The 13,796-nt window shown below is 47.0% G+C and overlaps 1 protein-coding gene across 2 annotated transcripts; it reads right to left on the bottom strand.

Moving 5' to 3' along the window:
* Positions 1-67: 67 nt before the first annotated feature.
* Mrps24 (mitochondrial ribosomal protein S24) lies at positions 68-3,302 on the bottom strand. 2 transcript variants are annotated; one of them, XM_003465791.5, is made up of 4 exons: positions 3,035-3,302; positions 2,889-2,957; positions 2,699-2,810; positions 68-677 (listed from the first exon to the last, which is right to left on the bottom strand). In XM_003465791.5, the coding sequence occupies exons 1-4, from the start codon at positions 3,068-3,070 to the stop codon at positions 394-396; spliced, it is 501 nt and encodes a 166-aa protein (XP_003465839.1). In that variant the 5' UTR covers positions 3,071-3,302; the 3' UTR covers positions 68-393. The 2 variants fall into 2 exon arrangements, with proteins under 2 accessions (XP_003465839.1, XP_005001986.1); XM_005001929.4 differs by having other exon boundaries at positions 3,050-3,244.
* Between the last annotated feature and the right edge of the window lie 10,494 nt (positions 3,303-13,796).

Raw genomic sequence — 13,796 nt, 5'->3', positions numbered from 1 at the left:
ATGGCTGTACAATGCTATGACTATATGAACATCTCTAGATTTTCCAGCCTTGCACAAATGGACTGGGTCCAGACTGTTTTCATTTTTATTATCACTCAAATGAGACCTTCTCGTTTTGACAGAAACAAGCAATTCTGGGTAAAGTGCTTGGGAAAGAAGACTGCGCAAGGTCCTCAGTGACCACAGGCAGTAGCTACACTATACACCCCACAGCACCTCAGAAACTCAACTGTAGTTTCCTCCCCGCAGAATAGAGGGGCAAGAGAACGTGAAGCCCTAAGTTCCAAAGCAGCAGAGGCCAGCCTTCTTCCTGTGAGGCGATGCAGCCCTTCTACTTCTGTCCTTCCCACATTTCTGTCCCCTGCCAGCTCCATTCTCCAGCAGGTTATCATCCTAGATGTACTTATACACGACCTTTGAAGGCACAGTCTGCAGGTGGAGTCGCACAGGACACTTGTAAAGGTGTGACAGCAAGGTCTCGCTGTAGCCCACAAGGAAGTAGACCTTGTGTGCAGGCAGCTGCCTCAAGAGCAGGGCACAGATCTCCACCTGGTTGCCCCGGCGCTTCAGGACCACCTCATCGGCCAGGCAGCCCGGGAAAGTACCCATCATGAACTTTCGAAGGAATACATCCTCCACCGTTCGCTCCGCAGCGTGGTCCTCTCCATCCAGGTTGCCTGAAGAAAAGCCACTGGAGAAGAGTCAGCCCAGTGCTCAGGGAACTGCCAAGACCCCAGATCTCACAGCCAGGAGCACTGGGCTCTCAGTTCCACCCCTTGCCCCAGCCTCTTACATTTTTAAGTTTAAAACACATTCTTTCATGCCAGGCTGGTCGCACAGGTCTGCAACCCCAGCTCCTTGGCAGGCAGAGTCAAAGGATCACAATTTGGAGGCCAGCCCTGGCAACTTAGCGAGACCCTAACTCAAAGTAAAACCTCAAACAGGCTGGGGATACAGCTCAGTGCTAAAGCACCTGAGTTTGATTCCCAATATAAAACAAAACAAAAACACCCATTCTTTTCTGAATTTCCAGGCCAACCCTGTGAAGAAAGTCCTGTCACTATCCTCCTTTCACAAAAGGGAAGATCAAGGCCTAAACCAGGGCACAAAACAGGTGACGACTCTGTATTCAGTCCCTTTGCCAGTCTTTCCTCACTGGCTGTAAAAGCACAGATCATACTGTGAGCTAAAAGATGAGCCACCAACTACTGACCATTTATTCATTCTTGTGGTGTCAGGAATTGAATACAAGAACACGGGGCTCTTCTGTTGTTGTTTGGGGTACTGGGGATTGAACCCAAGGGTTGGTGTATGCTACCCTGAGCCACATCCTCAAGCCTGTATTTCAGTAAGATCTCTAGAGGCATCCACACATCCTTAGATGTGAGAACCCTTATAGTGAACACCCACAGTTGGTTTTCATTGGTTCACTGAGGTTATGTCTTATCATGGAGCCAGGGAGGTCTGATCTATACAGCTCACCCAGGTCCATGTGCCCTTCTATTTAAAAACACTATGTATAACATACAATTCTTAGTAGACTCAGCGAACAATACCCTAACTCAGGCCTCAATTGAGCTCAGAGCTTATCTGGTATTTATGTTCTCCAGGAGGAACATTCCAGCTTTCTGGTGCTCAGGAATGGGAGGCAATGTTTCAGGATCATTTTAAGTAGCAAAATCACAACAAACAACTTAAAAATCTGGCTCTAAACTGTGAAAAGGGCACAGGAGAGCTTGTTCTACCTCTGCCCATGTACTGTAGAACTTTTAAAATGCCACAGTATATTGACTTTGAGGTCACAAATAAATTTTAGTCAATATTAGAGCAAGAGGGGCTAGGGATTTAGCTCAGCAGTGTAAGTGCCTGCCTTGCAAGCACATGATCACGAGTTCAATCCCTGGTACCGGTTTAAAAAAAAAAAAAAAAAGAAGAGCCAGTTGGGCTGGGGATTTAGCTCAGCGGCATAAGCGCCTGCCTTGCAAGCAGGCGGTTGTGAGTTCGATCCCTGGTATGGATTTAAAAAAAGTTTAGAAAAAAATTAGAGCAAGAGGCCAGTCTGTCTATATTCCTTTTTTTTTTTTTTAATACAGTTCAGGCTGACGTTGAACTTTTGCTTATGTAACTCAGGCTGGCCTCAAACTCACAGCAATCCTCCTGTCTCAGCATCCTGAGTTGCTGGGTTACAGGTGTGCATCACTACACTGCGGCTCAAACTAAAATTTTTTAAGGACTGGGAATGTAGCTCAGTGAGAAGATCTGGGTTCAATCCTAGTAGCACTAGAAAGAAAATGGGGGCAAACGCAGGAGTGGGGATATAGCTCAGTGGTAGACGCTTTGCCCACCATTCATGAAGACCAGGACCACCAAAGAGGATTGATTGGCTGCACCTACGTGTAGTAAAAACTGTGCTTCAGCGGGAATCTGCGTTATTTAGGGATACCTGGGATCCTGGGAGGCTTCACTAAATTACTTCTGAACCGTATTACAGAAAACTTCAGCTATGCATTTAGACATGCAAATAATTTCTGCTCCGTGGAGCCTCAATTAGTTATTGGTCCCCAAGGAAAGTTTTGCATTCATCTGCAAACTCATTCCATCATTCTTGCTTTGTTACTTCTCGGAACTGCTTAACTGATTTCCGATCCCGCCTTAATGCCACTTTCCAGCCGCCCCGGGTCCGCAGCAGAATGCTCACCTGTGTGCAGCGACAGCCACCCCTTCCGGTGAGCAATGTAGTGTGGGGCGTGCACCTCTTCATAGGTCACCGGCTTGTCCCCTTTGCTCACGCGCACACGGGCCGCCCGGTTCTAGGGGCAAAGGCGCCGTCATCCCGCAGCCCTCAGACCCGCCCAGCCCGGCCCAGCTCGCCCGGGGACAGCACTTACCTTGGCGCAGATGGCAGAGGTGTGCAAGGCGCGCCAGGGTCCAAGGAGTTCCCGGCTCGAGTACAGTACCTGCGGGGGGATGACACATGAGGCGGAAGCCCCAAGTCCGCCCTGACTCCTTCCTGGCCACCGCAACTCCCACTCACGCGCTGCCCCATTACCCGGCTGCACACGGACGCCATCTTGGCCCAAAACAGCGCTGACCCAAACCGAACCCGCGGGGTCTAAAGCCTAGGCGGGCGGGGCGGGGCTTCTGTGGGAGAGGCAGGGCTTCGGAGGGACCGGATCTCAGCCAGAGGGGCGGGGCCAAGGAAAATGAGACGCGGACGGGGACGGGGCGGGAGGGGCGGGACCTCGAGAGGGGTTTTTAGTGTGAGGCGCGCGACAGTGGGCGGAGTCGGAGGGGCGGGGAGGGACGGGGCTTTGGCCAGCAGAGCCCTGTGCACTCTCGCGTCAGTCCCTGAGGCTGTCAGTCCGGCAGTGGTGGTTGCGGCTATCAGCGATCCATTAGTAAGCCGCCTCGGATAAACCTCATTGGCCACTGTACTGGGCATCCGGTATCAAACCCGGATGTCTGATGAGGCGGAATGTGAGCTTTCGTCCTCCAGGCGCGCGAGCTGAGAGCGCCGCGTCCCGCTGAAAGACCCAGGGGGACGGGCGCCTGCCACCCTCGAGTTCCTGGGGAAGGGAGCGTGCCGCCCTAAACCTTCGGAACTCGGTTCCCGAGCTCCGCCTCCTGCCAGTCAAACGGCTGCGGCGCCTGCGCTGCGGGGAAAGCCTCCTGGCTTTGGGGCGCAAAAGGAGACGAAACTGTTTTGGTCAAAACTTTACCCAATTCTTGTTTTTGAGGTACAGAGATGGTGGTGGCCATCGGAAAGGAAACCTTTAGGTACCAATGAAATTCGTGAGGACATTAGGGCTAGGGGCATTCAAGCCAGAGTGGCGGCAGCGTAACTGATATCCAGTAATTATGAATGTCAAAGGCGAAAATAGCAACAGGATACATGCAGGCTCTGGTGTCCGGGCTCTCTGTCCCTCTGTCTGTGTCTGTGTCTGTGTCTCTGTCTCTGTTTTTTTTCCTCTCCTTTAGCGTTACTGGAGACTGAACCCAAGATACATCGATGCTCAGTCTAGCACTGAACTACATCCCCAGCCCATTTTTATTTTGACACAAGGTCTCATTAAATTAATTGCCAAACCTGGGTGGAAACTTGCGATTCCTTGCTTTGAGTGATGTGATTACAGGTATACACCACCAAACCTGGGTACTTTTGTTCAGTTGAACCTATAAAATGGGCTTATTAATAACTGCTGGACTTCAGGCCTGCCATGGTGGTGCATGCCTATAACCCCAGCATTTGGGAGGCTTGAGACAGGAGTATGATCAGGAGTTCAAGGCCTGCCTCAGCTAGTGAGACCCTATCTCAAAAAAAAAAAAAAAAAAAAAAAAATATATATATATATATATATATATATATATAATGATAATTGTACAAGACAGTTCCATATTTACTAAAGATAGCTGCTCTTGGTGACAGTAGGTTGAATCAGGTGAAGTTGCCAATATTTGGCTGATGGGACCTACAAGGTTTGTGCCAATGGCACTGGCCCCCTATTTTGGTCTCCTGAGGTGTGGGTGGGGATTTGATGATCACCAAGAAAGGGACATGCAAGCAAAAGTGAGCATAGCATCACTGGTGTCACATGGGAAGAGGCAGCCCACAAGACTGAAAATATCTTGGCTTTAGCCTTGCCCATTTCCATGGCCACAATTCCTCTGACCACTTGAATCTGGGTTGTCAAAAAGTCCTTAGTAAAAAAGGACAGGGTCTTTCATTCCCATCTCACTAATACTGTTTTATTTTTAATTTTTCAAACACCTCCAACAGTTCTGAACATTAGCCAAGGGACACATGGGAGTGTAGTGATCTTCAGAATCCACAAGTCCTTGTAAATGTGTTCTAATGAATCCTTTTAAACTGACAATATTTGCTTTTGTTTCTGTTTTTGTACTGAGATACTGTCTCGCTATATAACCCAGGCCAGCACTGAACTCACTATGTAGACTAGCCTGGGCCTGAATTCTCAATTCTCCTGTCTCAGCTTCCCAAGTGCTAGGATTACAGCACTAAATTCTCACAGAGTTTAAGGTTCTCACACAGTTTAACAATTTGATAAATTATACAAGTCAGCTTCCATATGATGAGGAACAGGGCATCTTGTGTCTCAACTTCCCAGATCCAAATCCTGCCTGGCTGAGCAATATGACAACAACTAGATCTCCTGAACCCAGGCTCCCTCCTCGGTAAAAATGGAGGACAAGAACAGAGGCTGTGGGCTGGAAGTGTCACTCAGCTGCAGAGCACAGTGTTAGTGTGTGTAAGGCATTAGATTTGCTTCCTAGCACCACTAAAACAATAAAAAACAGGACTGCAAAATCATACTGTGAGCAGTTAAATGTTTTTTGGTTTCTTTTTTTTTTTTTTAAATCCTGTACAGGGTATGATGGTACAAACCTATGATCCCAGAATCTCAGAGGCTGAGGTAGGACAATCAAAAGTTGCAGGCTGGCCAGGACAATTTAGCAAGACTGTGCCTCAATAATGAAAAGCTTGGGGCTGGGGATTTAGCTCAGCAGCATAAACGCCTGCCTTGCAAGCAGGCAGTCGTGAGTTCGATCCCCGGTTAAAAAAAAAAAAAGAGCTTTGTGCAGCCAATATAATTCAGTGGTAGAGCGCTTGCCTAGCATGTGCAAACCCCTGAATTTAATCCCTAATAGCAATGCAGGGAGGGGAGCGAAAAAGAGGAGAGAGTCTAAGCTGCATGTTGTTTTAGGAAAGGGAGATGGAGAAGAAACAAACTGCTGGGCATGGTGGGACACATCTGTAATCCCAGCACTCTGGAAGGCTGAGGCAAGGGGATCATTACAAATTTGAGGCCAAGCCTAGTGTAGTGGCACATATTTGTAATCCCAGCGCTTGGGAGGCTGAGGCAGGAAGATCGTTGGGAGTTCAAGCCTGGGCTATAAAGTGAGCTCAAGGCCAGCCGGAACATATAGTGAGACTATCTCAAAAAGATAAAGTGGTGTAAATTTTGAGCCCAGCCTAAACTGCATTAGCAAGACCCTTTCTCAAACAATAACATTAGAGCCTTAAGTTGAGTCCTGAATGACACAAATGTGAAGCTGACAGAAGGACAGATAGACCCCTATTGGGTCGCAGTGTAGATGACAGTAGTACAATAGGGAATTAGGATGCTTTTGCTAAAAGCATCAGCTCCACATTTGGGCCTATGTGTGCCCAGTGGGGAACTACAAACAGGGTACAGTGTGGCATCTTCATTTTGTTTTGATTTAAAATTTACTATAATGGGGTTGGTATAAAAGGAGGATCTGAAGAAGGAGACCACAAGGGAACCTGATGACATGGCCAAGGCCACAGCTCTATCCTGAGAAATGTTGTAGCTTGGTGTAACTGACACCATCTTGAGCCCTGCATTTAACTAATGTCCTGTATTTGACCCAGGAAAATGGAAAATTCCTCAGAGTACAAGTCCCATGAGAAAAGCTGAATGAGTTGCACCCACAAGAGAAAAATTAACCTGCTTAACAAAGAAGCAGAATACAGGTGTCAACCAAAAATTAATGTAAGATTCTAGCTAAAAGCTTTATAACTTTCCAGTTCAGTGCCACTCATTTGGACTCTGAAACAGGAGTTCATAGGTAGTCACTGAGCTCAGCTAACAAAATTCCAAATTTAATAAAATTCTAACATCCAAGCAAACTTGGTTGCTTGGATTCCTATATTGTTAACGAACCCACTTCACAGAACAAAGGTGGAGAGAAGAGCAGGGCGCAGCTGGATAGAGTGTGAAGTGGGACACCATGGTCGCTCCCCACCCAGAAAGCAGCTCCTGTCCCTGCTCGCCTCCTTTGCTCTGGCTCCCTAAGAGTCCACCTCTTATCTGCATTTGGCCTAGGGGCTCCTTTGGTTCCCTTGACCTCTCCCCTCCTGAAGGATTCTCAAGTAGGATGATGTCTAGGGCCTGACCCCAACGACCTGACCTCATGAAAGTACAACCTCCATCTCCCCTGCTTCTGCCCCTTTGCACATCTCACCGTCTCTGGGACAGAATCTTTAATGTCCTCCCCTCTCCTTTCCTCTCCTCTCTCCTCCTGGGAAACAAAATAAAATGAAAATTAAGTGCCAACACCCCAGGGAAGCTCAGCAGACAGTAGGGGGAAGAGGACAAGGACAGGAGGGAAAAGAAAAGCTCACAAGTCAACAAGAAAAGAAGCTGAGGTGGGGCTGGGGATTTAGCTCAGCGGCATAAGCACCTGCCTTACAAGCAGGCAGTTGTGAGTTCGATCCCTGGTCCCCATAAAAACGAAAAACACACACATAAAAGAAGCTGAGGTACAAGCTCAACAGGGCAGATTTATTTCACTACAAGCTGAGCAGATAGCTCTGGCAGTAGAGACCAGAGCAGCCATGTTCCTCCTGGTGATGGAGTCTTTTGCAGGATGGGGGATAGGGGTGGAGGTTTCAGTGAGAGGGACTGGAGCTTCCTGACTAGAACAAGGCTTGAGAGAACACAAGAGGTGATGTTTGCCCAAGGACAAGGCTTGGGAAACCTCAGGGGGTAATGGCTATTACCTTTTCATTTCATTTTGTTCTGTTTTGTTTTGTTTTTTGAGACAGGGTTTTGCCATATAGTCCAGGCTGACCTTGACTTCACTAAGTAACCCAGGCTAGCCTTGGGCAATCTTCTTGCCTCAGTCTTCCAAGTATTGGATTTACAGGCATGCACCACCACGTCTGGCTGTGGTATCAATAGCAGGGCTGATAATAAAGAATAAGCCTGTCAAGTGTGAGGTCATGAGTTCAATCCCCAATCCCCAGTACTAAACAAACAAACAAAATAAATAAATAAAGAAGGGTAAACTGGACACCTTTATAGGTAAATGGATGCAACTTGAGACCATACTCATTAGTGAAATCAGACACATGTATAAACATCGTATTGTGTCACTAGTGTGAGAAGCTGAAAGAAACAATGTGTGTGTGTATATATGTACATGGAAAAGTAGTTAAGATAGTTATACTACTGATTTCTCTGAGTTCACTGAAGAGGAAGATTTGTGCTGGTATTGTTCGGACAATTGAATGTTAGATGTCTTATGCTCTGATGAACGATTTGAGGATGACAGTGCACAATGTATATACCATTGTTGTCCCTGATTGATGTGTTTTGAAATATGGGGTTTTTTTTTTCTTTCCTTTTTTTCTCTTTGAAATAAAATAGATGTGACAGAAAAGAAAAAAAGTTTCTTTAAAGTTAAAAAAAAATAGCATAGCTGATAAAGTTATGAGTTCCCAGGAGCCCCTGCGCTGGCAGGGAGTGGTTTAGAGGGGTTTCTGATCAGGATGGCAAGAATCAGGTTCCTTCTCCTGGGAGCCACACAAAGGAGAGGGGGTGAGGGTAGAGCTGCTCCTGTTCTCTCCAGGGGTCTTCCTGAGGAATATTTGTGGGTAGAGTCAGAGAGAATGAATTGCTGACACCTGTGGAAATCCCCTAAGTCCATTTTTTCCTCCTTTCCTTCATTGGGGCCTATTGAGGAGCTGGTGGGAGGAAAGAGGGGATGAGGAGACCATACCAAGGGTTTCTTGTCCTGCACCCTCTGCCTCCTCCACCTGGAGCTCATCAGTGCTAGAACGGAAGTGGTTGAGAGCTCAGTGGCCCCTGGGCTGGAAAGGAAGCCCAGAGCCAAGGGGACAGTTTGGGGGCCTCTGTTAGCACTAATCCCACAGGTACCTTTGCTGTGGAGCCCACAGGCACACTGAAGGCTTTGGCTGTGCACCTGCACATGGTCAGAAATACAAGAGGAGCCCAGCGTCTTGTGGCACAGGGGCCATGGTACCTCTTTCTGGTGCCCTAACTTTGTAGAAAAGCCGCACACTTCTGCCATCTGAAGGGCTGCACTACTGAGTGTACTTGTCTGATGCAACTGCTGAGGTGATCAGGCCTGAAGATGTGTTGGAGTTAGGGTGGAGGGGGGCCATGCCCCAAACCTGTCTGGCTTCCTACATCAGGACCACTGTGACTGCTCCCAAAGCATCATGGTCCTACTTGTATAGGAAATCTCCCCACCATAAAGCCAGCTGCCTCCTCCTCTGCCACACATGCAGAGCCCCCCAGCCAGGCTGGTCCAGAGGCTGGAGGACCACCATGGCAGGCATCTTCACAGCATCTGACCCCTTGCTTGCCTGTGTGGATGGCTTCGTGCAGGGCCCCTTGTTGTCTGTCTTCTCCAATCCGCCTTTCTTTTATCTCTGTCTCCTTTATTACATGGGCCAAACTGCAGCTCTGCTGTGTAGGCATGTGAATCACTTAAGGTGTGTCCCTGGCAACACAAGATTTATCCATCCTAAATGAAGGTATTTTCAAGATTTTCAAGGACATCTGATTGCCAGCATTTATAACCTGCTAGGTCAGATCCCCTAGAGCAGTGTCTAGAAGTGTCCAGGCATTGCCCCAAACCTGCAGTCAACAGTCAGAGGCAACCGCAAGGACACAGGACAAATTCCCGGGTATAATCTGTTACTCATTAAAAGCATGCATGGCTGGGATTTAGCTCAACAGCATAAGCATCTGCCTTGCAGACACGCAGTTATGAGTTCCCTGGTACAAAATAAAAACAAGGGGGCTGGGGATTTAGCTCAGCGACATTAGCTCCTGCCTTGCAAGCAGGCAGTCGTGAGTTCGATCTCTGGTACCGATAAAAAGGAAAAAGACAAAAAACAAAACAAAACAAAACAAAACAAAACAAAACAAAAACAAAAAAAACCATGCATGGTCTTTGTACTTCTGAAGTAGTCAGGGATTTTAAAAGTGGTTTTTTGCTTAAAAAAAAAAAAAAAAAAAAACATGGACTTTTTACTTGGGCCTCCAGCTGCCCAATAAAACAGAACCAAGTTCAGCCTTCAGGGATAGGGATGTAGCTCAGTGGCATAAGCACCTTCCTGGCAAGTACAAGGTTCTGAGTTTGACTTCTGATACCAAAAAAAAAAAAAAAAAAAAAAAATCAAACAAAAAACCCCCCAAAACTTGGCATTCATTCTGTAGAACTTTGGGTCACATCCCTTCCTGGGCCTGCATAAAGCAGGTTAGTCCTTTAGGGAATGTCTCAAAGTTAGCATAACCAAGTTGATTAGCCCTAAAGTTACCTAGTGTCGCTCATCATTCCCCTACAAGCCTGAGGACGCCAAGATAAAAGATTTTCAGGGACACAGCCAAGTGTGATGAAACTCAGTTGTAATCCCAGCACTGTGTCTGAGTCTGAGGCAGGAGAGTCGCAAATTCCAGGCCACCCTGGACTACATAGCAGGACACTGTCACAAAGGAAAAGGAAAAACATTTTTTTTTTTGTCTTTTTCCTTTTTATCGGTATTGGGGGATCAAACTCACGACTGCCTGCTTTACAAGGCAGGCACTTATGCCACTGAGCTATTTCCCCAGCCCCAGAAAAACATTTTTTAAAAGCTGGCCCAAGGAGAGGTCCTGTGTGAGAAGGGCCCTCTTGGCACAGCCAAGGATGTAGGTTTTACAGCCCAAAGTCCTCAGAACCCAGCAGGAGGCAGCACATCCCTTCCCACTAGATGTCTTGTGGATCTAGCCGGCTTCACAGTGAGCCATTTCTCACCTCATTCCAGGCATTTCCTCCCAGCGGCCCTGAAGGCTGACCAAAAGGAACCCCAGAGGCTGACTGCTCTGAGTGCCCTGCAACTCCCCCCTAGGCCCCCATAAGAGGAGGGCAGTGATTCACAGCACAGACTGCGCTTCCCACCCAGCTCTGATCCCCGTTCTCCTCCACTGGGGCTCAGGGAAGCGCAGTTAGGGCCAAGCTGCATTTACTCCAGCTCTGGGGCCCTGAGAGGGCCACTGTGGAAGTCAAAGGTGAGGGCAGTGGGAACGAACAGTGGCCATACCCTGACCCAGGGCTCAATGTCAGGCTCCAGAGGGGCCTAATCTGATCTGCCTCAAACTAGGCCCAAGATAGAATCTACCTCAAGAAAGGCCAGTTAGTGTGAGGCGCATGACATGTGCCTCAGTGGGAGAACGTTTTCCTACACGCACAAGGCCTTAAATTTGATCCCCAGCACTGCAAAAAAAAAAAAAAAAGGAAAAAAGACGGAAAAATGGGCCTCCTGTGAGCCAGTAACTGAGAATTCCTTCCCCAGGATCTCAGAACTGGCCAATATCTGCACTTATGAACTAGCTTGGACTAGAAGACAATGGGGAGATGACTGGAAATGGGAAGGGGATCCCAGAAAAAGGGGCAGGGGAAGGATAAAGAATCAAGCTATGGAAATTTACACATGGGAAGAATTTTTTAAACTATTTATGGGAACAGATTATATAATGCAAGATATAATGAACAGATACTCCGAAGAAGAGACACTAAGAAACCCAATGCTAATTCTGTAACATTATGATATAAAATCTAGCAACACTATTATTTGTTCAGAGTGATATTAGTCTAGTCTCTTAAGTTCAATTTCAGCATACGTAAAGATAAGGACAGCTACTACGAACAGAATGAGAGACACTAAGGTAGTCATTAGTGTCTTCCCCAATGTCAGATCTTGAGGAGCTAAGAGGCCTTCATCATCCTGTAATGATTTGATTAGTTCTATAATATGCAGTATGTACTCAATGTGTGTGAAGATGGGGACAACTATTTGGAAGAAAACTAGAGACAATAAGATAGACAGTGAAGATCTCCAGTGGACTTGCTTTGAAATCTGTATTTCTTTAAATAGTTTCTTTTTGAATTGTTTTGTTCTGTTTTGATATGTTTAATCTTACCCTATTTTAAGAGAAAAAACATGTGTGTAGGACTGATAACCATATTACTAAGTTTTTGTTGAATCATTGAGCAGAACTGTTGGCAGTGTCACTATTTGAATGTCACTTTACATACTTTAATTTTGTAACCTGAACAACTATTTCTAAGATGACAATATGTAACTTATCAACTGGTGATTTCTGTTTATTTTTCTGTAATTCTGTATTATTTCAACCCTTTTTTTTTTCTCCATTTTTTTTCTTTCTCTTTAAATAAAAAAAAAATCAACTTATGGTATGTATATGTATCAATCAGTACCCTACAATGAATACATTATTATGAATACATTATTTTGTGTCACAGACATATACTAACAATTTTTTCAGATATTCTAAGACAAGCCATGGTAGCACATGCCTGTAATACTAGCAGTCAGGGGGCTGGAGGTTTAGCTCAGCGGCATAAGCGCCTGCCTTGAAAGCGGGCAGTCGTGAGTTTGATTCCCGGTACCGATAAAAAGGAAAAAGACAAAAAAAAAAAAAAAAAAAAAAAAGAATTGTTTAATACTAGCAGTCAGGAGGCTGAAACAGGAGGACTGCCTCAAATTTGAGGCCAGCGTGAGCTACACAGTGAGTTCAAGGTCAGCCTGAACTACATAGTGAGATCCTGCCTCAAAAAAGCCTAAATAAATAAATATGGTGAGACAGGAACCAAGAAAGGAGCACAGCAAGGCCCTCGAGCCTCACGTGGTATGAATAAGGGACTCTGGACTCTTGCCCCCACAGAAAGCCTGGCTGGAGGTGCTGAGGATGCCTTAGGAGGCCATAGCTTCCAGGGTGCCATTGTGCTGAGCTCAGGGTAGGAAATCATGCAGTGGGCGGGGGTAGGAAAAGCAGGATTAAGGTCAGCTCGGTTCTCTCCTGCAGTCCTGATTCCTTGGTGCTCATACAACTGCTCTCTGATACAATTTTGGTGGCCTCAGCAGAACTCAGATTAGATTTATGGGCAGATAACCTTATTACTGACTCTAAAGAAATGGAAAAACATTTTTCTTCCTGGGCTCATTCACCGTGCATGAGGAGCTGGAGTGAGCAGCTCTGGGTTAGGTTTACCCTGGGAGACTGCTCTGCATTGGCACCGCAGGTCAGCAAATCTAAGACAGTGTCAGGAAGAAAGATGCTTAATTCAAAGACATTAGTTTTGAGATGAATGGTGATCTGGCCTTAGTGATGCGGTGCCAAGCACCTCATCCTATGCTCACGGCACCCTTTGGCCCTTCCAGGCAGGTGCAAGTCAGGCAATAAGGCTCAGAGAAGCTGAGCAGTCTTACTTAGGGGCCTGGGGGAAGCAACGCCAAGGCTCAGACCAGGCCAGTGTGCTGCGTGCTGCGGTTAGCACAGCCCATCTAAATAGTGGGGCAGACACTGCTCGCTCCTGTCTCTCAGGCCTGCTTCCTCAGAATAGGACTTGCTGCCCCATGCTGTCATCTCTCACAGGGCTGCCCTGTGAGCAGCCTGCTGCTCTGTGTGTCCTCAGTGGCTCTCTCATGGCTACATGTGGCTCTACAGGAGGCCAACTTGCAGCCCTACGGCAAGCTCCAGGCTTCAGGTCAGGTGCCTGAGAGGCTTGTGGCTGTGCTGAACATCCTGATTGGGCAAGGCACACTGGAGCTCAGTGTGGGCTTTTTGCTGTTACCAGGAGTTGAACTCAAGACCTGGCTTGAGTTCAACCTGGAATTGAACTCAAGACCCCAGCCAGAACTCAGTGTTTTGAGCTCCAGAGCTGTAGGAAAATCCTGAGGGCTACAGAAGTCTGAAGAACAGACCTGACTTGAAGGTCTAAAGTCCCTTTCCAGATGGAAACATCAGCCCTTCAAAAAGGGCAAAGAGAGCATGCAAGGAACTTCCTGGAAAATGACTCAGCTCTGGGTGACCTCATTCTTCCTGCATCTGAGTGCAGCAACGGTTTCTCAGGCAACCAAGAGGCTCTACCGTCATCCCGCCCAAGGCACCCAACAACATCCCTTGATCGTATCTAACTATGGTCTTTAGATTGCCCTG

The sequence above is a fragment of the Cavia porcellus genome, unplaced genomic scaffold, assembly GCF_034190915.1.
Source record: "Cavia porcellus strain 051 isolate PalLab524CR breed Dunkin Hartley unplaced genomic scaffold, mCavPor4.1 scaffold_23, whole genome shotgun sequence".
NCBI classification, from domain to species: domain Eukaryota; kingdom Metazoa; phylum Chordata; class Mammalia; order Rodentia; family Caviidae; genus Cavia; species Cavia porcellus.
The sequence above is the reverse complement of the archived record's forward strand: the minus strand, read 5'-3'. Positions and strand labels throughout refer to the sequence as shown.

Bases quoted from the DNA above. Each gene is read 5' to 3' on its own strand.
- Mrps24 (XM_003465791.5), bottom strand. From the start codon at position 3,070: ATGGCGTCCGTGTGCAGCCGGGTAATGGGGCAGCGC. The intron at 2,811-2,888 runs GTAAGTGCTGTC...CTTTGCCCCTAG, and splicing joins CCTCTGCCATCTGCGCCAAG to AACCGGGCGGCCCGTGTGCG. The intron at 678-2,698 runs GTGAGCATTCTG...GCTTTTCTTCAG, and splicing joins GTGGCTGTCGCTGCACACAG to GCAACCTGGATGGAGAGGAC.